Source organism: Vanessa atalanta, chromosome Z, assembly GCF_905147765.1.
Source record: "Vanessa atalanta chromosome Z, ilVanAtal1.2, whole genome shotgun sequence".
In the NCBI taxonomy this organism is placed as follows: Eukaryota; Metazoa; Arthropoda; class Insecta; order Lepidoptera; family Nymphalidae; genus Vanessa; species Vanessa atalanta.
In genome coordinates, this window is record NC_061902.1 from 11,891,519 (window position 1) to 11,918,734 (window position 27,216).

At 30.4% G+C, this 27,216-nt stretch overlaps 1 protein-coding gene across 3 annotated transcripts in view; it reads right to left on the reverse strand.

Annotated features, from left to right (window-relative positions):
* Positions 1-3,433: 3,433 nt before the first annotated feature.
* Positions 3,434-27,216, reverse strand: part of LOC125076212 — a 67,533-nt gene continuing 43,750 nt past the window's right edge. For all 3 annotated transcript variants that reach the window (XM_047688272.1, XM_047688269.1, XM_047688271.1), the window contains exons 11-16: positions 16,854-16,991; positions 10,242-10,394; positions 7,279-7,457; positions 6,156-6,359; positions 5,198-5,344; positions 3,434-4,886 (exon numbers count right to left, since the gene is read on the reverse strand). In XM_047688272.1, the coding sequence (XP_047544228.1) occupies positions 4,659-4,886; positions 5,198-5,344; positions 6,156-6,359; positions 7,279-7,457; positions 10,242-10,394; positions 16,854-16,991 (1,049 nt within the window). In that variant the 3' untranslated portion in view covers positions 3,434-4,658. The remainder of the gene's footprint in view (positions 4,887-5,197; positions 5,345-6,155; positions 6,360-7,278; positions 7,458-10,241; positions 10,395-16,853; positions 16,992-27,216) is intronic.

Genomic DNA, 27,216 nt, shown 5'->3' on the forward strand with positions numbered 1-27,216 from the left:
ATTTATTTTAATTGATGTGTATTATATATTACCTTTATTTTTATAAATTCCCATCTACATGTACTTAAAATTTTAATTGATTTTAATGCAAATTGTATTTTGTTTACCTATACAGTATTATATATTAATTATATTAAAAAAAACTATTTACCTACTGTAGAAAATTAAACATTTTATCTACTGACATAAATATTCTTTGACATCAGTTATTTACACTGATTATTACCAAGATATCATTTTAAATAGGTAGTTGATATTTTTTTAAGAAATTTTATCCAAAACCTATTTTGATTCAAAAACATATCAAGCGAATTTTTAAAATTCTTAATTTTTTAACCAAATAATTATCTATAAATATAATTTTATTTAGTATAAAACATAACTAACTTTTATCAGAATAAAGGTTAACTCCATTATTTTTAATCTTTCCTATAAATTTTTGTGAGACATTTTCGGAAATGTGATATTTTATGTAATATTTAAACTATTCTTAACCCTAATATAAATTGTCTAATAAGGACTTATTGGAAGAACGATAGTCATAAACGAAAAAAGAAACTTAATAAAAAAACAAATTAATACACACTAACATCAATGATCAAATTAGTTAAAACTTAGACGGTTAACGTTTCCGCGTATTTTTTATGATCGATGAGATAAACATAAACAATTGAAAGGACAAAATCATTTGACAGAATTCGTTGGCTTCGTTCTAAGAATATTGTAATCTAGGGACTTAATAATAAGGTTGAAACGTAACTATTGCTTATTATTATTTGAATTATTTAAACGGCTCAATTATCTCATTTTACATATAAATATTAATTAATTTAATTTTTAAATCAAATATTTGTTATTATATTACTTATATATATGTAGAGCTAGAAATACTAAAAAGGATATATGACCCAATGGTCTCAGAGGCTTGCCTCGTCTGAATTGCGATATTTTATTGTAATCTTGTATGTAACATTTAAGTCTTATTCGCGAAAACGTTGTTGTTGTTTGATAATTGTTAGCTTTTCATAAAGAATAATGATAAAAAATACTTAAAATTTTCGGGGAAAATGTATACAATCGTTAGGAAAATTTCTCAATATCTTACTTTCAATGTTAACTACATTTTTAAAATTCTCTCTTTAGAATGAAGGAACGAGGAAAGGCCTTAAGTATATTAAGAGTATTGATTAAAATTGAAAACGACAAATAATTTTGAAATTATATCGATTATTCATTTATTTGAAATTATATTACAAAAACGGTCCGAGAGACAAAGTATTTTTATTTACTCTTTGGATTTGTGACGTGCAATATCTAATAACCACAAATTGTAATGCAGATTAATGAAAAGATCTGATTGCGTCAAAAGAAATATAATTATGCTGACTTAATATTGATCAACTCAGCATGATACATTCAAATATATTATTAACTTATGAACGTAATACCTAGTTATTAAGTAATTTGTTAGACGTCACATTAAATTATATCCAGTTTATTGCGTTCTTCGATATTAACATAATATTTTTCTTTAAACAATCGCTACGAATCTAGTCAAGATGCAACGTGATCTCTGTTTTCGTTTTCTTAACTATCTCATAGCGCCATTTTACGTTCCTATTGTTTTAATTTTTAACGTCAATACTATTATTATACTGTTATGCATAAACGTAGTTAGTTTATTATTAACCACTGTTGTTGTCTATATATGATATAATCGTAAGCGTATTTAATCGATTGATGTCTATTTAGAGTCATAATGCAATGTAATATTAGTTAAATGGCCACGAAGATTTTGTTAATATAGTTTGAATTGTTTATCAAAATAGTGACGCACACTTGCAATATAATTGTATATTATACGTATAGAATGTTAAAGGATTTACCATAGACGCGGTTTGATATATATGAAAATTAAAAAAAAGACATAATTTTTGCTGGCCAAGGACTAAGAGGAAGTGATAGGATTTTTTTTATGAAAATATGGGCTATGCAAAAATTTTATCGTATATTTTTTATTTTATTTAGTTTTAAAATGTTTTGTTATAGAATACATATTTTTTATGTACCTATATCGTACATTAGTAAAAGACTGTGGCCATTTTAGTAAGTAAATTTATATTTAAGTGTCTCAGAACGAACTTTTCTGTAATATTTAAATTTTCCTTTTTTCGCTTTAAAAATTAAATAGTACATTTTTTAGTTCACTTGATTGACAAATACTATTGATTTATATTTTTGATCGTTAAATACTGCAATAGGATCAACTTAACATAAAATTATATTACAGAAGAGTCGTTCTGATTTAGGATATAATGGTAAATGTGTTAGTTTATATTACTATTCATGCTAACCTACCGTTTCCAGTACATCACTGTGCTGTCTCGTTACTGCTATCGCTGCTCTTATGTTCCGAATCACTGCAGCGATTATTTGGTGTTGAAAGGTAAACAGTTGGCAATAGGAACGTGGAACCGCTAGTTTGAAAATGGAATAAAAACATGGTAGCGCCATCTAGCGAAAAATATAAAAACTACGACATGACAGTTTAGTCTATGTTGTGAATTATTAAAACAGATAGCGCACCATACTCGTTTCTAATGTCAAGTTTTCGAACAATTATTTGCAAAAAAAAATGTGATTATGAATGTAATAGAATTAGTGAAATCAATTCGATTTGTGCTGATAGATAGAAAGAATCCAATTGCCAACTTTTTTTCTATGTGGATGTGTTTAAAAGTGCTAAGATGTTTGTAAGGGTCTCCTTGGTAATATAGTTAGGTTCGTAAGAAATGCTAAATTTATTAAGAAGATATTATACACTTTACCGTAAAATATACTACAGATGTGAAAATAAAGAAAATTTAAAAATTATAATATAATTTCACGATTACACCTCAATATAGACTTTTAAGAGTTTTCGGAATGTGTTTGAAAATATGTATTTGCGATATCATATTGTCTTGTGCTAATATAAGATTAACCAAAACAATTTTGGACCAATGAGGATATTTGTACGTATAAAATCTTAGCTGCTATGATTCGGAACTCATTTTTGTGATATATATAACGACTTAACGTAAGTTTATCAAACTGTAATAGAATGTTTAATAAATTACATTCGACTTTTATTTATGAATCCTAAAATATGCAAATGAAAACAAACTTACACGGAACCATGTTTTATTTCAAATTCTATATGAACTAATATTATGTGCGTTTTTTTTTTTGACACAAATAAACACCAAAAAGACATTATTTGATTGTAATGTAGATACGTCCTACATTTGAATAGTTTTAAAATTGCCGATTTCATCGCCATTACAGAATACCGCTACAATGTTAATTAACTATATTAATACAACATTTATTACAAATATTTCTAGAGTTATTACTATTCTCTAAACTACACATAAATTAATAACACATTTCATAATACTTGCAGCGCACGTCAGCTCCAAAACAACATGCGTATCTTTTATTTGTTTGGTAATAGATTAAGGAACAAAAATTACACAGAGAAAAATAATGACAACGCGATGTTCACTCGTGTTTTTCAAAGTGGTTTAATTATGAATTGAAGATTAACATTTATTGAGATTGTAATCAGGAATTTTAGTTAAGTAGTACACACTTGACAAACACGCGAGTCCATCTCGATTGGAGTGTAAATTAGATTATTTATTCCAGAACATACATTTGTTCTTTAATCAATTTATTAATGTGAACGATTTAATTAAACTCTCTTGTGATATATCGATCATAATTTCAAATAATAAGTGTTTGGAGCGTTTGATAACTTTGATATATGAGCAATAAAAGTATTGTCAATAGGAATTTTGCAATGTAAACAAACTTAAGCCTAAGAGTTAAAATGTCAAGGAGATTGTTATTATTAATTGTTGCGTTTCACTATTACGATAAAATAGTGAACTGACATTCACATGCAAATTAATTTTCATAGATTTTTCGAAAAAAATCCGCCAAAACTATTAATCATTTTCCCATAGTCTATTAAGATAAACCTAGTCTATGAAGTTAAAAAAAAAAACGCAGCGACGACGTCTACGAGTACATACACCAACATCTGTGACAATCTGTACAAATAATATTTAAAAAATCATACTAAAAAAAAAAGGTCGACATAAGAAAAATTACCTACAGAAAACAAATATGGACTCCCCAAAATATACAAGTCATCTAAACATCAATTAAAACATTATTATGAAATTGTTTATTTAATGTATAACGAACCTAAAAGAAAATTCACTTTGGATTCTACAAATACGGACATTAATAAGAGAATCTTATATTTAAATGTGTGGCTATTCGACAATAAGAATTGTATTATAATTATACAGAATTATGCAAATAAATATTATATCATTAAAGTGGAATAAGTAGACAGTTGGCCGGTAACGGGACGAAATCTTTGTTATGATAAAAGATAATGTTGTAAAGAAAATTTATATTTAACCAGCAAGAATATTAGACATAGATTACAATATATGTTGCTTAGATAATTCAAACTCGATCTGAACTGTTTCTATATATTTTTCGTTTTAAATCACAACCGTCTGTGAATAGAGCCACGCTCGTCGCTTACACTAAACAAATCTTACGCTACATACACGGTCACTCGATCACATTAACTGGCCTTAGCACTCTTCGTCTTTAGCATCTGAGTTGTTCGGAGTATTTCCTTCGTTGTCTTTGTCCTCTGAACTTTGAGTCTCATCTTTTTCCTCGATAGGGCCATGCTCGTTGCGAAGACTTGACCCTTCACAGTCGCCGGTCGGACGCAGCACGAGGTACATGAGCAAGTCGGACAGCGATATAATACCGATCACTTTGTCTTCCTCGTCTACAACTACCAAACGATGCACCTGGAGGTTACATTCATTTAATTAATCATTTAGCTCGGGTAACTTTTTAAATACATATTTAAATGGAATTTTTTTATAATATTGACATATCATATACTGTGTCAAATGCCTGTCTTCCGGAAGACTAAGAATATATCATATATTTTAAATATCTATCTGGTTGTACCATATTGCACAAGGGACATCTTATTTCCCGCGTTTAGTGGTGGAAATGTTAATACTTATTACAGTGTCTATGTCTGGGCAACGGTACATGCCATCAGGGGAGCCTATTGCCTACCTATTTCCAATAAATATATACAAAAAAATACCTCAGCGCGTACGATCCTTTCCATGACTTCGTATAACGTTTCATCGAGATTACATTTCTGAACTCCTTCGAACCATTCGTTACGATGTTCATTCGCTTTCTTCAGCGAAACGTCCAAGTTATTGTAAGTCTTCTCAGCGGCCAAATTCTAAAAAAACATCGTCATTATTATTAATTAAATTCCGCAATCTATACTTAAACTGCTGATAAACAGGCTTCAATCAGTTATTAAAAGTAAAACGTATTAGTGAAGCGAGTAAGTAAGTAAATAATAAAGCACACAATTAATATAGAATTAAAAGAGCTAATAGTTATAGCAGGTGTCATTTGTCTATTATATATTTCTATAAGTATTTGAAACGGGACATTTACCATGTTCTTTATTTTTATTTGGTGGTCTCGTGAACAAGACATTCGTAGATAATGTCGAACTATACTACACCAAATAAAAATAAAAAACATGTTAAATATCCCGTTTCAAATACTTATAGTAATAAAAATAACCATGTTGATTTAAAATCTTATTATATATTTATTTATATTTATCAGTTTTATTGCGTACAGTCATAAAAACACACACAAAATTGTGCAACTCGACATTTATTTCAACTAAACAGCGGTGGACGGGTCACATGATAAGAAACAAAAAAAAGATAAGTGGACCAAAGATATAACTGAATGGTATCTAAAACGATACAAAAGAAAGAAAGGAAGACAACGTCTCAGGTGGGAAAACGACATAAAAAGAATAGCAGGTTTTACATGGAGAAGAAAGACACAATATCGTACTTTGTGGCAAGCTTTAGGGGAGGCCTATGCTGGGAAGCAAGACAATCTTGGCGAAACTGGTGTCAAATATTAAAATTTAGTATTTAAGAAAGAAAAGTATTATGTAAGATTGTTAAATAAACGCTATTATTATTATAAACAGTGGTATTCCTTTCTTATTGTGAACTTACAATAACGTCAAATTTAGCATAAATATCCTTGAGGCGGCCTTCGGTGTCGATGAGGGGCAGAGCTGAAACTCGTCTGTTGACAAACTTCCTCAACGCTTCGATGATCGAAGTATCCTCGGTAGCTGTTTCTATGTCCTTCAAGGTCCCGATACGAACATCGCGCAACTTGCATTGCAAGTAGGACGGCTTTGGGAGCTCGTTTATCTGAAACAAACAATATATTCTTATTTAAACCTGGATGGATTACATGAGTTCCTAAATTATGTAACTTAATGGGACTATACTATAACTAAAAATATTGCCAATCTTCCGGCTTTTGATGGAATATGCCATTATTGATACCTAAGATGTAAAGTCCCGCGGTTGACGCCGAAGTTCACGTTCGCGTTTTATTTTATATTCGACCTAATTTATCGTCCTAACCCGCTCCGCAAATAGTGTATCCTTTATATTTAACGTATGTACTTTCTTATGACTGCTACTTCAAACGTATATTTTGAAATTAATTTGAAATTATCGGACGAAATATAGATACCCCGTGAAATTAATAAATTAAAATCTATTGAGTGACCTATAAAATCTTAAACTTCACCTTCTAATTGTAGTTAAAATGAATAATTATACAATTAAATGAAATATTATCTGATATTACAGGATATAAAAAAAAAAACACCTAGAAAATATTTTCAGCCTCGCGTCACTTACCCCTTGGACAACAATACGCTGACCATCTCATAAAGCTAAATTGCCAATCAGAGCTGGATCATATACAAATTAGATCGAGGGTCATATTCATTGTCTTGACTGTAGAGTGTACTTCGTCAATCTTGTCTTAGTCATTCACGAATAATTTACCTTCAGAATAGACAGACCGGACGATCTATTTGCGAGATGAGTGCAAAGCAGTTAGGCAATCTATTAAACTAATAATATTTTTTCAAATACTTGTGTATATAGGGTTGTTTCAGAACATCTTACAGTACATGTTCATAACACCGTTGTATATACAAAATAAAAACGCCACAAGCTTAAACGGGTTTTCTAATCGACACTTGGCAAAATCTTTCAGCGACGTGATTATAGATTTAAACATAACATAAGATATAGAACAAACCATACTTACATAAAGGAAAAGAAATCTGAGTATCCTTTTATGAGTGAGTATATAAAGAACGTTGCCGGTATCGGGGTCGATGACCGGCAGCCGATGTATGCGGTTCGTGATGAGCATCTTGATCGCGTCAAACAAGGAGGAATCGGGTCCGATAGACACCAGCGGCATTACGGATCCCTTCAGCACCTCTGTAAACATGAAATATAGAAAAATTAACACATCATCATTTTTATAAATGTAATTTACTTAATAGTGAATAAATTCAACGCCCAAACTAACGTTGTACCATACACAACTTTTTGTTTATGTAATATGTAGGCGGACCGACAAATGATCCACCTGATGTTAAGTGGTCACTACCGCCCTTAGACATTGGCGCTGTTAGAATATTAAAAATTCCTCACATCGCTCATTCGCCACCAACCTTGGGATCTGAGATACTGTGTGCCTGTAGTCACACTGACTCTCTCAGCCTTCAAACCGGAAAGCAACAATACCAAGTATCGCTGCTAGGCGGTTGAATAAATGATGAGTGGCTGGTACATACTAAGAAAGGCCCTACCACCAAGTGATCCGTATCTCAGCGCTTCACAACAAACAATCTAGTTTGTTCGGTGTTGTAAGTTTAAAAGCCTCGACAAATTTTACCTTTGTGTATTACAAATCTATACACCTTTTGATACTTATTGCAGATTTTTTTTCATATTAATACTAGCTTCTTCGCACGATTTCGCGTTGCTTACTTTTAGGTAACTGTGGGTATATTTCACTACAGAGTATATTTCACTACATATATTTCACTACACTGCGTATATTTCACTACAGAGTTGTAGATACTGAGATAAAAATAACCAACTCTTCAGCTTAATACTGAGTATAGATATTATCATGAAATTAAATAAATTAGTACTTTAACAAAACAATATGTGTTAAAAATAACACTATATCAGAAAGCTTGTCTAAGAAAGTTGGGACGGAATACTGATATGAAATAGATATAATATCAATCACAATAAGGTAACTACCGAACTAAATTCTTCTAGCTAATTTAAATAAATTATATATGATATTAAGTTTATTATGTATAACATGATGATTTAATCATAATAATTTATAGAAACTTAACATCACGAAAAATTACAACTTTTTCAATATATACATTTATTATATTTTAATATATGTTTCCACTTGCTCAAATTACAGCGATAAATCATTTTGATAAGTCACCTATTTCAGTATGTTGTACTCGCATCAATTTTATTGCAACGTTCGTGCTTTTGAATTAAAGAATAAAAATTTACTGCTTATAATTTATAATAATTATAAATAATCTACTTATTCTATAAGCACTATAATTACGATAACTTAATTGTACAAAGTTAGATAAATTGTATTGTTCGTGGTATAATTATAAGTGAGGCTAAGAGTTTCTTGTGTCATATTATTCTGAAGCTTTGCGCGAAATACTTTAATTTCACAAATTCAAAATGTATATTAAATTTATTCATGTAGACTCATAGAAGCACTTTTGAATCATCATTTTACAAGGTTCAATTCGACCATGTTGGGCAGACATGTTCGGATCCACGGACACAAATTAAAGTTATTGTTATTAAAATTTAAATGTAGATAAATAAAAATGTCTTATGTACAACATTACAGTTACGTACAAATGTAGTTAAAGAGGGTTGCTATCGCCATAAAAAATTTTTCTCTTGCAAATCTTAATAACTGTCATGAGTGTTTTGGAACATTTCTGCACAAATCCGTCCTATAATTGTATTCCTGCCACCTTTGATACATTAAAGATAAAATATCACGTATTAGTCGCTCGTGAGCAAATTTTATTATTTTGAAATAATGATTAAGCAAGTCATCCGCGGTCAATGCTCTAGTCCACGCAGCAAAATAATACGTTGTACCACAACGTATTAAGGAAAAACAAAGGTTAGGTGCAATCGATAATGCGATCCGAGCAAAATATTATTGCATAACAACTTACGTAATAATATGACCATTACATATTTATTGTTAACTTCTGTTCGAGAGTTGAGATAATATTTAACGTAAATTTAAGATCACGAGGCAAAATAAACATTCTTGTATTTAATTTACATTTAAATAGATAACATCGCGAGGCATATTTCGAAAATACTTCATTGGGAATTCTGTTGAAGTCAGAAATATTATATTATTTAGAGTTTACTCACCTAACTTCTATAGTAATAATATGAGCATGGACTATTCACCGTGGTATTAACAAACGTAATGTATAACCATTAGTAGGACTATAATATCAATGATTCCGTGAAGCTCTTAAGGGCATAGATTCGGGAAGTCTTGATGTTGCAGACGCATCGCATTGACGTCGCCGGTCGTCAGACAAATGTCGAGCATTCTTCTATATATCGTATTACGTTAGTGGGAGCGGAAGCGTTAGTAATAAGACCGTGCGATTACGCATTGCTAGTTTATTAAAAAAAGCGGCCAAGTACAAGTCGGACTCGCCCATGAAGGGTTCCGTAGCAGCAAGTAACAATATTTATGTTTATGAAATTTAATTTTTCATTTTTATATTTGAGTTGATTGAATGAAAAGTAAATTGCGGTTCACGATTTATGACGTATTAAAAAAAAACTACTTACTAGACATCGTTCAAAACATTTTTCTATTTTTTAATTTTGGTGGAGAAGTTTGCATGATAATGTACATTATATATATATATTTAGAACTCTATAAAGGGGATGGAAAGCTACAAATAGTTTAAAATTACAATAAATTAAAAAAGGAATTCTTAAATCGGTTACGATCTTTCGCCTCAACCTTGTTGAGTGTACAGCATAAAAATAATAATATGATAATTATTGCCATTACATATTTTGTGTTGCCACTTCTCTATATATAGTCACATAGATTTTTATTCTTTGATTACGCGATTAGAAAGCTGCATACAAGAAGTATTTAAAACATACGTCGCCACGTCTCCAGACGGTGCTCCTCCAGCTCATCCATGGTCACGTTGGGACTGGTGTAATACATTTGCAAGATCTTTATGAAGTCCGTGATCGTGAGCATGCCCACGAACCTCTGCCTCTGTGAATCCCATAGTGGCGCAGCGCGAACACCTGCGAACAAATATTCAATAACTGATTACTCTTTCTTACTTATATTAAAAAAAAAAAAAAAATCAGTACAAAAAGTTGCAATAATTTCATTTCCATAATTCTGCAAGCTTGTCTTCATAATGTTTTAAAAAATATATATTATTATTTGGAATGCGTTTTGAATGTGTGTTTATAAAATTGTCCAGTTAGTGTTTTAGACTCAGCGAAAAAAATATACCATACACGAACCGAATGGAAAAGCGATTGTGTAACAAATAACAATATACTGTGTTACGTAAATTAAAAGGCAAATGTATTTAAAAAAAAACAACGAATAACATTGTATCAATTCTTTCGTTCTATTGTATATTTTTTCGTTTGACATTAGGTATATATTTTTTTGTTGCTTTAAATAGCTTGACATCAAGAAAAGCGACAAATTTAAACTATTCAAATTATTAACATAAAACATTTGTTGGTAGAGTTCAATGACAGACACTTTTAGTTTGAATATTCAATAAAAATTATAATAGAGACGAATGAATACGTCGTTTAGCTAGTATTCAAGTTACGCACTTATTTTATCTCTTTCTGTAATTTATGATTTGACATTCGAAAGAAGAAGACGAAATATTGTTAAATTGACTACTATCTCGAATTTTATTTCGTGGTAGGGCTTTGTACCAGCCTGTCTGGACGCTCATCCCACCCACTCATCATATATTAAATATTTATTGTTAGTAGTGTTGTGTTTCGATTTGAAGGGTGATGAGCTAGTGTAACTTCAGACACGAGGGACTAATATCTTTGTTCCCATTGAAGGTGGCGCATTGGCGATGAAAAGAATGGTTAAAATTTGTTATGACGTCAGCGTGTATGGGCAGTGGTGACGATTCAGCATCAAGTGGCACTTTTGTCCGTCCAACGATATAATAAGAACAATTTTTTTTTTCCTAAGCCGATAATTTATTACTAACACGTTAACACAGTACCGAACATAATCGTAAACACGTACTAATTACTCAAACAAATAATTTGAACAGTGTTTTGTATAATAATACCAAGTGGCTTTAGTAGCTGAATAAAAAGTATATATATTTATATATATAAAGCTTAATGCAGAAATATATATATTTACTGCGATTTATATGACCGATAAAATAACATGACCATCCTTATATCAAATAATAAAAATGCAATCGTTAGGAAATAAATATACCCAATTAATATATTTGCGGAACTTCTCATTTTCTTTATAAATAAATGCACCCTTGCGAAGCCGGGGCGAGTCGCTAGTCTGATATCATTTATTTACATATCTGCGTGTCATTATTATCTTTAACAGAAACTCGTTTAAAATATAAATTATAACACTTAATTTAATTAAATTTTAATTAAATATTACGAATGAAATGAAGCCGTATAATTATTTAAATCAGTTAGTAATTAGGTTATCGGAATATAAATTATTTACTCTAAGAATTACGAATGTTACAATGTTGTTTTACTTGAGAAAAACAACAAAACAACATCGATGTTCGTAATGTATAATGTAAATAGTATGCTCGGAGACAAATATTGAACGTAAATATTATATAATATTTTGTAGTAGCGAAGGGTAATGGAGGCAAGGAAATATAGTTTAACCTTATCTTGCGTTACTTTTAATATTGAACCCGAACTAAACACTGAACAAGCCACCCCTTATATACTTATCATCCCGTTTCGATACGAAGACTGTGTTGTTTGTGTGTGTTGGTGTTATTACGAAAAAAAAGAGATAAAACTTCTTAGTACCCGTGATTGTTGGCGCATTGATGGTGTAAGAGGTAACGTATGAAACTAATGGAAAATATGATATTTTTTTCCATTGAAAGCACTAGAACTCGTCGAACAACTATGGTACAAAAACATATTGATTGACAAACAGAGGAGAAAAAGGTCCTGCGACTTTTTGTCTTTGCCTTTTTATATTTTGATATTAATTGGTTATGGTACAAAATTATATTGCATACCTGCTTAGTTTTATCAGAGCCAATGCAGACACCTGTTAAAATTGATCAGATTGTATTTATTTATCGTAATAAATGGCACAACGGTTTCCTATTGTCCTGCTCAAATGTCATATGTCATGGACCAACGAACGGATTAATATAGCGTAAAAACATTTTTCTTATCTGAATGTACAGAACGACGATCAAAATATCAATGTTGAATTTTATTATTAACGCTCTGTAGACTCAAATTTATGACATAAGTTATGTAATCACGACGCTTATCGATTCACACTATTCCAAGATAAAAATATTATCGTACTATTTCGTGTTATGTATACCTTAAACATTTGTGTTTTTAGTTAAAATATATACGTAGTTATAATATGTGTTGAGATAGTTAGATACAGTTCGATCGATCGCCATAAAAGCTGGCATACATATTTATCCACTTTATTATAACACACAATGGCAACACATCAACTTCAATACCGTTCAACCAATAGTCGTGATATTTTTTGCTAGATTTTATTTCTATTGTATAAAGTTACAAAGGGGTTTTCACTTGGCTCATATTAATGGAATTTAATCAGTCAACATATTTTGCATATTCGTTCATTCAATTGTAGGCGACATGACATTCGTAATCCCGTGGCATAATTTTAACTCGAAAAAAAAATTAATTGATTTGCGATAAATAAATAAATAAAAATCCACTAACTAATTCAATAGAAATACAGACCAAATAATAACTAATTCAATTGTTTACGTACGAAACGGTATTTGTGGTTGAAGTTGAATAATTATATTTTCATATATTTAGGATAAATATAATTTGTCTTATCCTTCCTTGCGTTTCCTAAACTTACTTTAAACACTTATTGAGAAACAATCAGTTTGTCCGTCTAACATGTAACTTGTAGATTCTACAGATCTACTATTAAATGTTCTTTTTATTTAAAACTTAATATTGATAATAATGCCTAAAATGCCTCATTAAGAAATCTATATTTTTTTAATGATTTATTAGACTAAGGCAAGACGATAAATGCCACTAATCTACGTGAAACAATATCAAAATAAAGTAGTTTTTTGCCAAAAAAATATATATTTATTAGATGTATTTGTTTACACGAAACGGGGACATACGGGCTTCGCTTAGAACATATAATATAAAGATGTAAATACTCGACACGGTTTTAATGAAATCTATCTAGATTTTTTTTTTAGATTATAATAATTTATTTCATAAAATTAACAATGTAATGTTGTATTCAGCCATTGCCAATCTCCACTGTAAAAAAAAAAGGACATAATCGCAATCATTTTAAAAAAAAAAAGTTTCCCCTTCCTTGAGACAAACACAAAATCAATTATGATCAATTAGTAGATATCAAATAAAATAAAGGGGATTATTATCACAAAATCATATTATTGCAACACCGTAAGAAACAATACCAACCATTAAAGAAGCAGTGGAGAATGCAATTTAAATATTTAAATAGAAAAGTAAAAAATGAAATCTTTAAACCAATAGAAATACCAGATTCTTTTACTATTTATCATATGTAAAAACTTCCAAGAAAATTGGCATAAGATTTAGGAGAACATAGGTTAAAATCATGTTCTATATTTGTATTTTCTTATACAAATTAATATTTATTCTTTTTAAGATACTTAGTCTATAAAGCCAACATATATCGTATAAAATAGTATGGAACGACGAACACCTTAAATTCCACGGGAACTGGCGTATTGTTTCTTACGGAGTCAGCGTACGATGAGATCGAATGAGAGCTGTGACAACATAAACCATAAGATAACTCGTTTTGTATACCTTTCGCATTGCTTCAAATATAATTCACAATTTGAAAATAAATTCGCTTTGTCATAATTTATATACAGCGTATAAAATACCATTTTATAAATAAGTAACACATTCGCAATAATACCATCGCTGATTCGAGCGTTTGTGTGCGTTTAGCTTTATTATTAAAGCTTAAAATAATTAACATTTCATTTAAATTTAAACGCAAGCAGAGATTCGAAATTTAATATTTGCCGAGTTTATTGATATAAAAAATAAATATATTGATGAAATTATACGCTTCAATGTTTAATTGAAGTATCCTTGACCTTAGGATATATATTAACCCGCCAATTTTTACTAAATAAAGTCTATATATTTCATTTAAAACTTAAATTAATTATACTTAAAATTTTAATATTAATTATGGCTCCTTAAATATGCATTAGTCAATTAAGGTTTAAAATGGTGACAAAATGGAAGAAATATGAGTGGGAATATGAATATTATTATATACGTATGAAATATATCAAAGAAAACTACAATAATTATTAATATATCGTGCTGTGACAATGTTCTTGACCGATGAAAATCCCCTAAAACTACAATTAATAAGATAAACCACAAGCAATTTGGCATGGCTGTTTAAGCACGGTTAGAAATCGATTGAAGACGTCTCGTGCCTTAGACGATCGATTAAAACCATCTACATCAACCATTCAAGTCGCAAATTTAGTATGAGAAGAAACTCCGCCCAAAAAAACATTCAATATATATGTCGCTGGTTGAACGGTGCCGTTTAATAAAATGGCTTTGCTTTTAATTAAAAGGTTAATTTAATTAGTTGGCTTACATATGCATTAGATGGACTATCAAAGTGTCACTACTTCGAGGATCGTACACGATTATCTTGATTTGTGAACAATCAACGTATTTAATTCGGCCACCTAATATTACGTGATCACCAACGCCCATAGACATTGTTGCTGTAAGAAATACTAACCGTTCCTCACATCGCCAATCCGCCACCAACCTTGGTAACTAAGATGTTATGTACATTATTAAAATATGTTCACCGCTTTGATTTCCACGCTTCCTTACAGTCATACTAAACGTACAAAAACCATCAAGGAAATAAAGCGAGAATAATTATACAGATCTGTCCCAAAGCGACCTTTATATGTTGCCAAATTTAAAGAGATTACAGAAGACCAATTTTACAGCCCAAAGTTATAGAGGTTACGTCGTCAGATTTTGATTTTGATTTGAAAAATAAATTCCATTCCTAACAAACTAAATTGATATTTAGCCCCGTTTTTTACATTTAGTACCGCTCTAATACATAGAAAATATGTGTACGTGTATAAATTGATCCGTCATTGTAGTAAAATTTATGCGAACGCTGTTCGAATATAACATCACATACGAATACCACTTAACTTCCCAAGAAAGATATCCTCTGTACAAACTTCTAGGAAATGAATAAAAGTTGTAAGTTGATTTTCATCTTCAACTCTTATTTTATTACACGTTTAAAAAGAATTAGGTTCCAAATAATATCTCATTGATTACCTCAAGTTTGTGTTAACTGATTCTGTAGATCAGATCATAGGAATGTACAAAATAAATTTAACTTTACTTAGACCTGATCTAAAAAAATATTTTCTTAAAAGAACTTGTACAAAAGTCTAGCATACGTCTCTCGCCTACTTTGTTATACCTATCGTATAAAACGATTATGTATATAGGTACTTGAGATTCTTAGATCCAGTTTCGAAGAATACGAATTCTCTGCTGAATAAAATACACCGACAGGTACATTTCAATTCATCTCTATCGTATTTGATGCCTCTATAAAGTATTACAAGTGCGGAGAATAAATATAAGCTTCTTATCAACTGAATATATATTAACATATATAAATATTTCCAACAATTGTATGTGTAAATATTTATCGCATCAATTTTTATAGTAAAATAAATTGATACGTCCGCAAAATATAAATAAACATCGCTCTGAAACGAATTTCTTAATATATATGACGTCAAGCTCGACCTATTTCAATACAGATCATACATTTCGTTAAACATTCGTAATCACAGTTCGTATCACTCGATAATTAATTTGGTGTATTTTAAATTTATTTCAAATCGCTTTTATTATTTTAAAAATTTTCGGTAAACGTATTTATGTCCATAAAAAACTTTAAACAAATTGCAACCTAAGGGATTAAGAACCGAAGTCGTTCTATCATAACAGTTTTCACTTACTATATAATAAATCATGTTACTATAAGTAACATTATTAATCCTTTCAACTAAAAAAATAACACGAACAGATTAAAACTTAAACACGACATGTTTTTAATGCATTAATCTTCATGAACCTTAATAAATGGCAAAGTCAAATAAATCATATCGCTTTGAAAAATCATAACATTAAGTCATACACATACCCACGCAATCGGGCCCGATTGCCGGCGATACGAAAAAGGTTCTACGAAAGTACGAACCTCTCATATAGTGACCCTGCAAGCTCACAAGATGTGGCTGTAGTTTTATAAATACTTTTAAGTAGTAGTAAGCTACAGTAAACATCACTTGGCGAACCAATAAACAAACAATGTTGCCAAACATTAAATCGCATTCGTATAAACAATCTGCATTAAATCTTACTGACCGTTATAAACTAGAGCGAAGAAAGCCTTCTTCACGAGCAGCTGGGTGTCGAAGACCACCAGTTTAGCGGACGTTGGGATGAGATCGTAGCATTTGTGGAACTTGAAAAACTTCACGAATATCTGCGACTCATCTTCCTCTGAAAAACGATAAATATAATAAACATAAGTAGAATGAAATAAAATAGTTACAAGTAAGCGTAAAATTATTTATTATTAAAACGTTTATTTAAATGCGATAAGGACAACCATGCCTTTAAGTTTTCCTTGTAGTTTTTTACGGCTTTAAATATATAACAATAACGATAATAATAATATTAAAATAAAATTGTAGTAATACATTTGTTTTCTTCTTTATCATCTTTAACAATAAATTGAAGACATCAATTTAATTGTAATAACATTTACTATACAGGTCATACAGACTTTACCATTATGAAAACCAATATGAAATATTCAAAATAAGATTTATGTATATATTCATTAGTATACAATTTATTCATAGTTTATACAGTTGTAATCTTGAATAAAGCAAAGAAAGATAAATATTGTAAAAATACTGTAAAAATGAAATTCGATAGCTTAGTTTTTTCCTCAATTTTAATGTCACGAGGAAGTTCAGGCCAGGAAATAACATCTTAGTTTACGACAGATGCCTACACAGAAAATACTCCAACAAACATGAACATAAACGTTATTTACATACGTAAGACATTTCAAAGAATAATTTTAATAACATTTTATTTATGCCAACTACTAAATATAATCGCAATTAAATTTTATGTAATTCAATATCACATAATTATTGAACATCGACTCAAATAACTTGCAGTAATATTTTAATGAAAATATACTAAAATTGCAATCCGTTTTATATTTGGATGTTTGATTCTCAATCAAACTGAAAGGATGAAAATGATAAAAAATACGGTAATGAAACATAATATAAAATACGGTAGTTACAGGATACATTTTCTTACATTTACATATTTTATTTTCCTAGAGAACTTTTAACTAATATTATTTTATTTATTTTTTTATTTCAATAAAGCAGATATTATGACACTAACGTTTATTTTGTATTTGTTTTGTTTACAGATAGATGATTAGTCTACGAAGCGTAATTCAAAAACATCCTACTTCCAACCCTTTCGTAAATATCGAAGTCAATTGTATAGCATATAAAACGTCAATCGATTTGGTAAACTGTAGGCTAAAATTTAAATTAACTTATTAAACTTATTATGGTTATATTAGGTTATATAAAAATAAATTTCTAGTGATATTCAATAAACTTCAAAGTTAACATTGGTTCAGTCAGACGAGCCTTCCCGCATTACCAATGTGTACTGAAGCGGACTTTTGTTCGCTTTGACAGCGATATACTCGACCTATTTTAATGATACTAATAATTTAAACAAAAATAGGAAACAGTATAATATTTTCATGGTACGTGTTTCAGAGTTATCGTAGACTACCTGATTACGATTTGATACTTTGAAATTAGAAGTAATTAGAATTAGACCGCTTGACTGAAAACATTTTAATTAAATTTATAATAAACAAATTTTAGTAATATTTTGATTAACATCTCGACAATTTTGAGTTAAGCTTCTCTAAACCCTCCCAAACATACAAATATCCCATATATATACAAATATCCAATATAATCCCAAATATACAACATATCCAAAAATCAGCCTTCTCGGTTCATTTGCATTTCCAAATGTATATAATAAACGGACTAACTGCAAATAAATACATCAAATTAATCGTTTTATGCGCTGATGAACCGTTTTATAAAAATATTTTACATCTACTTAGATATTAATAAAATATTTAATCAAACAACTCAATATGCCTATATTTAACATAAAGAGTAGACACTATTTTTTCCGACCCGACTTCACACGGATGCCATTTATTAATAAAGAAAACGATAAGATATAAATATACTTTATAACACTCGGAAATAATGTAGCTCTCTTGGTAGAAAATAAATCACTTGAGTTTTTTTTTAGAATTGAGTCATTTTTTCCGGGATAAGCCTCTCCACAAAATTTTAACTCTTAATAATATTAGTATAGATTTAAATGCTTTCATAATTTGTTACAATAAATGACTTAACTGCTTAACTGATCATTGTGGAGGGTACAGGGGACATAGAGTAACTAACACTCCAACTGAATAATTGGTAATTATAAAATTCATAGACAATGCAATGCAATATGAATCGCTTTACCGGTTAGTCGAAACGATTTATTACCTACTGGTTGAAGATTTGTTGTAGAAACGATCGCGTAACTCCAAACCAATTCAAATTAAATATGAACTCTAACAAGATACAGTAAAATAACATTGAAACCCTAAATATTCTTAGTGAAAACAAAATCCGTATCGAGAACTAACTTCTAATTAAAAAAAATCCTCAAAATTCTAGCGAACCACGACCAGCGTATTGTAGCATCAAAACAAAAAACGCAACTCACAAACTCATCAATATTTGTTTTGAGATTTAGATTACAAGTTTATAAAATCTATAAACAATTATTTTTCAATCCGACGAGCTTTTCACTATCGTAAAATTTCGTTCAGAAATTTTAATTGAACTAAACAAAAATCATCGTTAACGCTATATTCGACTTTGCCGTGCGGTAAATTAATTAATTTAATTTCTTTGTTATTCCGTTGCACCAACATTTTTTCAATTATTTCGTATTATCCTATCCCAAAAATAAAATACTAGACTAAAAATCTCACTGTTTTAACTTAATTGAACAAACAATGAATTTCAAAGAATATGTTTATAAATTAATTATAATTTACTTGTACTGCAAAATAAAAGCTCACAATCATGCTTTTTAAATTATTACTTCTACATGCGCGATTGAAGAAAAACATAGAAATATTAGTTTTTTTTATCAAATTGTTTATTACGTATAGTGCCGTCTATACCTTAATTATAAACCAGCTATTGACCTTGCAGTGATTATATACTCTCATATGGAATATCGCTTTTGTATCTTGTCAACAATGGTTAACCTAATGGAAGCACGTTTCCATAATAATACACCCTCGGAACGGTTTCTAACTAATACCCTTTACAGTGTACATAATCTTGTTCGTGAGACCACTAGCGTCAAATTATACCGCCAGAACAATGTCCTATAATAAGAATCACTAATGCAGATAACGAGTATTAGGTATCCATTATGTAAGGTGAATATTTGATACTAATACCTGCTAATCCGCAAGACACTAACGGAAACAGACAGAGTCGTTCAATATATATGGATTTTTTCTTTATACTTCTAGTAGGTAGATTCAGGATAAAAAAATCTATTCTAGCACATTAAAAGATAGTAGGAGGTAGTCGGGAAACTGATTTCGAATGACAACAGTCAAATCCGATGCACGAGTCTCTTACTTACTCCGTACTTGTACAGTTACATACACACCATAAAAAACATGTATACGCAAAGCCAAAACGCGCTATAATTCTATAAGTCGTCAACAAAAACATTAATCTGCTGCAAGCACCAAGTTGCGATTTATTTAGGTATGTGGAAAGGGACCATTCAATAAATAATGTCTTATATGGGTTAAAATTTAATTAATCAGTCAATCAATGGAGCTCAAAACACGAGCACTAACACGTTGGACAACTGTCAACAACTTGACAGATCCGTTAGTTAATTATCTTAAATGACTTTATAATGAGAACATTGGCATTGCTAATTGTAGAACAGCCCACAAAAATTCACTCGTACAAATCGTTACTTCATAAATTATAGCGTTGGTTCGTACATAAGTACCTAACAGTAAATTATGTGATAATGTGAAGCCAATTAGAATCACTCTTGATATATATATATTAAATAAAACTGTTTTTATTTTTGTTCTAGATTAAATTCTAAAATTCGAATTAATTTGACATTGAGTATAACTGTTAACAGCTAATAGATGATTGCTAAATGATTGATATATCCATTAATAGCTATATTAAATGTCAACAAAGAGGGAAAAATCATCGGTCAAGGTACTTAAAATATGAAACAAAAACTAGTTAGTTAACCATTGCTTATATGAAATACTATCTACTTTAAAAAATATAAAAATATTAGATGACAGCCGGCTTGCGTTGGACTAACTCTTATTTGTAAGATTATCAATAAAACAAGTATACATTTTTAAGCATTCGTTAGATGTTTTTTCAACTAGCTTTATGTTAAAAATGTGAAAAAGCTATCGTCATGTATTTGTAACGAAATAGTATAGATAAGTGCATATCCCGGCTTTATACGTTTAATACGTATAAGGATTATTATACCACGCTATTTTTTAAGTAATGATATATACGTAAAACCAATATATTCCTCTGTACTGTGATAATTCGTCGTAGACCACGTTACGCGGAATTTGAATAAGAGTTAATTTAAATATCTCGTTATACTTCTAAAGTTACTGGTTCGAATTTAAAGGTCAATATTTATGAACGCTTAAGATATACAAACGTTTAAAATGAATACTTTGGATAGTAGAGAGAGTAAAGTCAAGTCCGTGTTGTTACTTTTCTTACTTTTTTAAATTAAACTTATTTACGATGAGTTATATCTAATAAATAAAATATTATTAAATGTTGCTTATCAATAATATTAATTTTTCGTGAAAACAAACAATCATTTAACGTCAATAATATTAGTTTGATATGATCATAATTCACTTAAAATAAATGTACGTTAAAATAACTAACACTTTTAAATAAAGTAATATTTTTTTCAGCAAATTTCACCATTTTCCTTTGACTTACATCTACAGTAATAGCCCGCACCAAATTGGTTTAGTGTCTTCACACTCCAAAAAATTATAACGATAATTTGGTGTTGCTTTTAATGCGGCACGGACATTCTCGCCCGAGTCTCTCTCTTCAAGTGAGTTTTGTCATGCCAAAATTATCATGTAGGATATTCATAATTATATCTAATATAGCAACAAGGACTGTTTCTTTTTCAGGTAACTTTGCATATTAATTTTTGATTTTTTTATATTTGACATGGCTGTGTCATCCGTCAATAGTCCGTCCAGAAAAGCGGTGATATTCAAACCTTTTTCGATCTTGTTTTTAAGCACGCCACTTGTAAATCATGGCTTTACGCGGTGAGTTCTATAAGCGCCTTCCATTACATAGGATATTAGTGGATTTTCCTTCTTTGGTCAATAACTTTATCACAACGCGATGTTCAGTTATATTAATTTATTAGTCTTCTTTGGTTCGACGTTTTTGTTGAATAATTACATGGTTAACGGATGACGGTACAGAGTTACACATTTTAAATAAATTTTCAATTAAAATTCATGCCAAGCAAGTATCCTATCTCATATTTCTCCATCTCCATCTTTCATATTTTTTTATACGGAACCAATGAACATTACAATATCGACAAAAAATATATCTATTTTAAGTGAACGCTTAATGATAAAAAATTGAAAAGCTTTGGCATTTCGATAGGATTAATTACAATTACAGCTCACGATATTAGAATCGCGCGATGGTTTGTTTATTTATTTAATTCAATATCTAAACCAAGCTCATCGACGCTAAGGTCATAATAACGTCATCTAGAACCTCGTATGACGTAACATTAAATCTAGGTGATACATATCCGAGGAGAGGAAATAGTACAGCTAAAATTATTTATAGTTAGTTGGCTTATGAATCCATAAATTTGTGCACAAGGATAACCAAAGCAACAAACGTATTTATAATTATTTATTAGGTTGCAATGAACGTCTACATATTGCAATAATTTATTTATTACCTAAAAAAATCGTAGGTTAGTATTGAAAATAAACTTAAATGGTTTTTTAGTTAAGCAATGCACGATAACAAAATAAATCATGTAAACAGTATGAGACATCGGTCTCGAATTGCCCCAAAGATAATATAACACTGATCTGTCAAGGCGAAGTCTTGTCTCAGTGTGAAATTGTTTAAGAAGATATTTAATATTATTATTGATCTTCATTCGGTGTGTGCGTCGACCACCCATTATTACTGACATTTTGTCGCTTTGTTCTCCTTGCTATAAAAACTCTTTCATTTACCACTATTGTGTTAATTGCAAGAATATAGTCATTTTGGGACTTGTAAGTTATTTTTACTATTTAGTGATACTAATAAAAACAAACTAAAAACGTTTGCATTACTGAAGCTGAAAAACGTCAAGCCGCGCGTGTAAATGACAAGACGCAGACTAAGCGTGGGAGATGTAAACAAGCCGACACCTTTTAGTAACCAGTCGGCAAGAAACGCTTTCCACGCTCGGCCGACTGCCTCGAACTCTTTGATAAGTTCGATAGAGTAGACGGACTCCTCGTCGTCTTCGACGGCGAGAGCAGGATTGTCCGAGAAGTAGTGTAGGCGCAGCATGCGCAGGGCACGGGCGGCGCATCGCCCGCCGCCACTCGGTGCGGCCCGCCGCGCCTCCCACGGCTCACTGCTAATTATAATACACGAGTGCGCGGGCCACAGCCGATGCGCCTCACCGCGCCCGATACGCACTCGTTGCGAGTCGCGACGAACTTGAAACAAGCCACGCTTGCCACTCGGCGCGCCCGCATCGGCGTCCGCGCACTGCCACCGTTTGGCGTTCCACACCGGCCGGCCTACGCCCACCCCGCTGTACTGGGGAGACGCGACTACATCGTACCCGATACTCTACTACTCTTATGTGTATATTTCACTAAGCTAAATATAGTCTGCACCTGATCCAATTATATCACGAACTCAGTGTCAGTAACTTAATCTATAATAACAATCAAATTCACACACGAGTGTACATTCAGTGTAAATATAAACAATTTCATTTTTCAATGTATAAAATGGTATCTGTTTAAATATGTTAAGTTTGGTGTATTCGAACAAACAACAATTTAATCGTGAAAAGAGCACTAGGATGCACATGGCGTGCAGATTAAAATACAAAAACATTAAAATTTTATCTCAGAATAACTAGTGAAGTGCGAAGCATTCTCATTACATAGTTGAACATTGTACAAATTATAAATACTACTATTGCAAGTCGTATGACCGCATGGCCATAGCATATTTAAACGCAAGAATTGATCTTTGTTTAATGAATTATAACAGAGCATTTGTAGTTTTCGGTACGTACATTAATACGAAATTTGACACAAAAGTACGGTTAAGTACAAATGTGGCAAATAAGTGATTAATAAAATTAAAAAAGGATCTTCCTCCTTCCGGTAATGAGATTGCCGCCGAGGTTATATTAATTGTAATATCAGACACATGTATTAACCTTCAAAGACAAGAGTCGTGACATAACACGGTAACTGGTATTAGAACTACAGCCCCAAACGTGAAATTTATATATTTTATATTTACAACTTCTGTATTTAGGAACAATCTCATTAAAGCCACGTCTAATATTGATATTGCGACATTTATTTGAGTTTGTATACATTAAATATAAAAAGAATAATTTATATCAAACCTTTCAATAACAGTAACTGGTCTTGATGTACGATGTTATAACGCATCCTAAACAAAATAATAACAACAGTTGTAATATATCAAAGCCGAAGAACTGCCAGCAAGTTATACTAATAAAATTAACCACACACTATGGCGGAATAAATAATATATCGCGTTTATCGTATCACAGTAGTCGTAAACATTACACACAATCAAACTGTCAACATGACATTTTACAACAGATAATAAAAAAGGCCGTTTTCGTTTAAAAATACACATCACAATTCACACAGCGACAATTCTGTTTGTTTTGATAACAGTCGCTAAACTAAACTTATCATTTACTCGTAATGTATGTAGGCTTTTTTTTGTTTACTGACGTAACGTTGTCGGTTCGTCTTTTTTTTTCAGAGGCCACGTATATTATATCAATGCAAATTTTAATCGTCAACAAACAACAGATATTACTATTACTTGACGAATTAAAATTTCATTGTAATATATATTCATTGACTATAGATGATTTTTAAAAAGCAACTCATCAAATGTACCAATTTAAAACATTTAGCTTTAACCTTACCAATAATAAAAAATAAATAACGGATCTCTATATAGTAAAACATACATATAAATTCAAATTTAAAATAAATTATAATGATATCTGTGCACATTGGATAAAGTAATTATGAAATTAATAAAATTATCAATGATTTAATAAATAATGTTAGAACAAACAAAGCTTAGTAGATATTTTAAAATTCTTTTGAGTATATCCAAGACGTCCAAGACACATACGATACAATAGGAAACCGAAACGTGCATCTAAGCTTAAAAGCCGAGGCCTTGGAAACAAGTTCAAGAGATGAAGGTCTCGATCAAAGACCAGATTTTAATATGCAACAAAACACGTGAATTTATTTCACGTTCATTTTATTTACATAATGATAAATCTTTTTATATTATTTAGATTAACTAATAACATTTTTATTAATGGACTTCTTTATTACATGGTTCCGGAAATATAATTACGGATAAAGTGCAATTCTTGCATTATTTATGATATTCGATGCGATACAATGACTTCTCACGTAAATCTTCTAAATTTATAATGTATGGATTACCTTTTCCAGATTATTGGTTATAATATGTTTCAATCGATTACCATGATAATTGGAATATTGTACATGTACATGTTTCGCGTTTTATACCATCGACTTAGCTGGAACTCACCGATAGATGGTGTTGCGCGTTCACTTCTATACCGTTCAAACGATCGCCATGACTATCGGTACTATATTATACGTAATAAACAAATATTTCAAGTGTAATTGTAAAGGGCTGATATTTTAGAACTTTATATCTTGTTAATCAATTTTAGCATAACTTTGAACGGAGCTTTATATTTATAACAAAACACTTAAAATTAAGGTGTCTTATTTAAATTAAATTGTTCCGTTATAGTAAAAAAAACGATATTCGTCTTTCGAATTTCTTCGACAATTTATGGATTAATTTATTATTATTAACAATATATCTGCTCAATCATGAAATTGTATTATGACGTTGTAATAAAATAAACTTGACGAATATCATACAATTTATACTTTTTACTGTCTTTACTCTTAGTCGTCTTACGCTCACTGAGACATCTTGAAAGCAATAATAAAGGGGCGTGCCTTCGTGATTGGATAGGTCTATAACTACCCTTACAATTATCTAGTATCATTCTGTATATCATCTGTCCAGTTTTACTAATCAATTTTTATATGAATAACTGTTATAAATCTCAAGATATAGGGATGATACTGCAACTGAACTAATTTATTAGGATTAGACTTTTATATGGATATGAGAATAAAATCATGTAAAAAGTTAATAATTTCAGTTCTGTCAATTATATTTAAGAATGTGTATATTTATGCATACTTTAAATGTTATAATCATTTATTATAGTTAATGTCAGATACCACTTTTTGACATTTTACAGTCAGGTTCAGAAGTGAGTTTTGGATTTTTTCTTACATAACAGCTCAACATATCAAATTTAATTGCGGCGACAATTCTCAACCTATTCTAGCAAAATGCAAAGGAGATACTATATTATACAATATTTGTTCGCAAAGCCCACAGCCTCTTTAATCCCTCGGCCACGATTCGACACGAGCGGAGATTGGTCAGAAGTAGAACTAGTGCAGTTCCCCAGGCACAATAGTTAATAAAGTAATAGCATTTTTAACTTTACTTCTTTAAAGAAAATCTTACTAGAAAAACTCAAGATCTTTTAATCGTCCTACTACTAAGAGGCATTTACTGATAATAATCAAATTATTATCAGTAAATGGAACTTGATTTTTTTAGGACGAGAGAATGCGCCACCATAGGGTAACTGGTATCGACCATAGAATATCGAACTGTAAGAAACAAAAATCTATTCTTACGCCGTAATTTCGCAGCCAAACAAGAGATTTGTAGATATGATCTTTTAGTCTTTAATTTCACTGGGTCACTTATTATTATTATCACTGGGAACACGTATCGCTACAAGGTACATCAATTAGTCAAAACTAATAATAAGCTTATATTGACTTGTTATTAAAAATATATGAAATAATTCATGTGTATGACATAGTTTATTAATCAGTACAGATTTACAGATATCGTTGATAGGTTCGGATATTATTATATTTATTCTAAATATTTAATCTTACGTAATTTTTATCGAAATGCAATCGTACGTAGACATATGAACTGTTTATGCCTGATATCTGATATCAATAAAAGGCATGGTAGATTATTTATAAAATGCATTTGTGATTTTAAAATAAGTATGAAAGATAGTATATTATATTAGCATTACTTTATCGTGC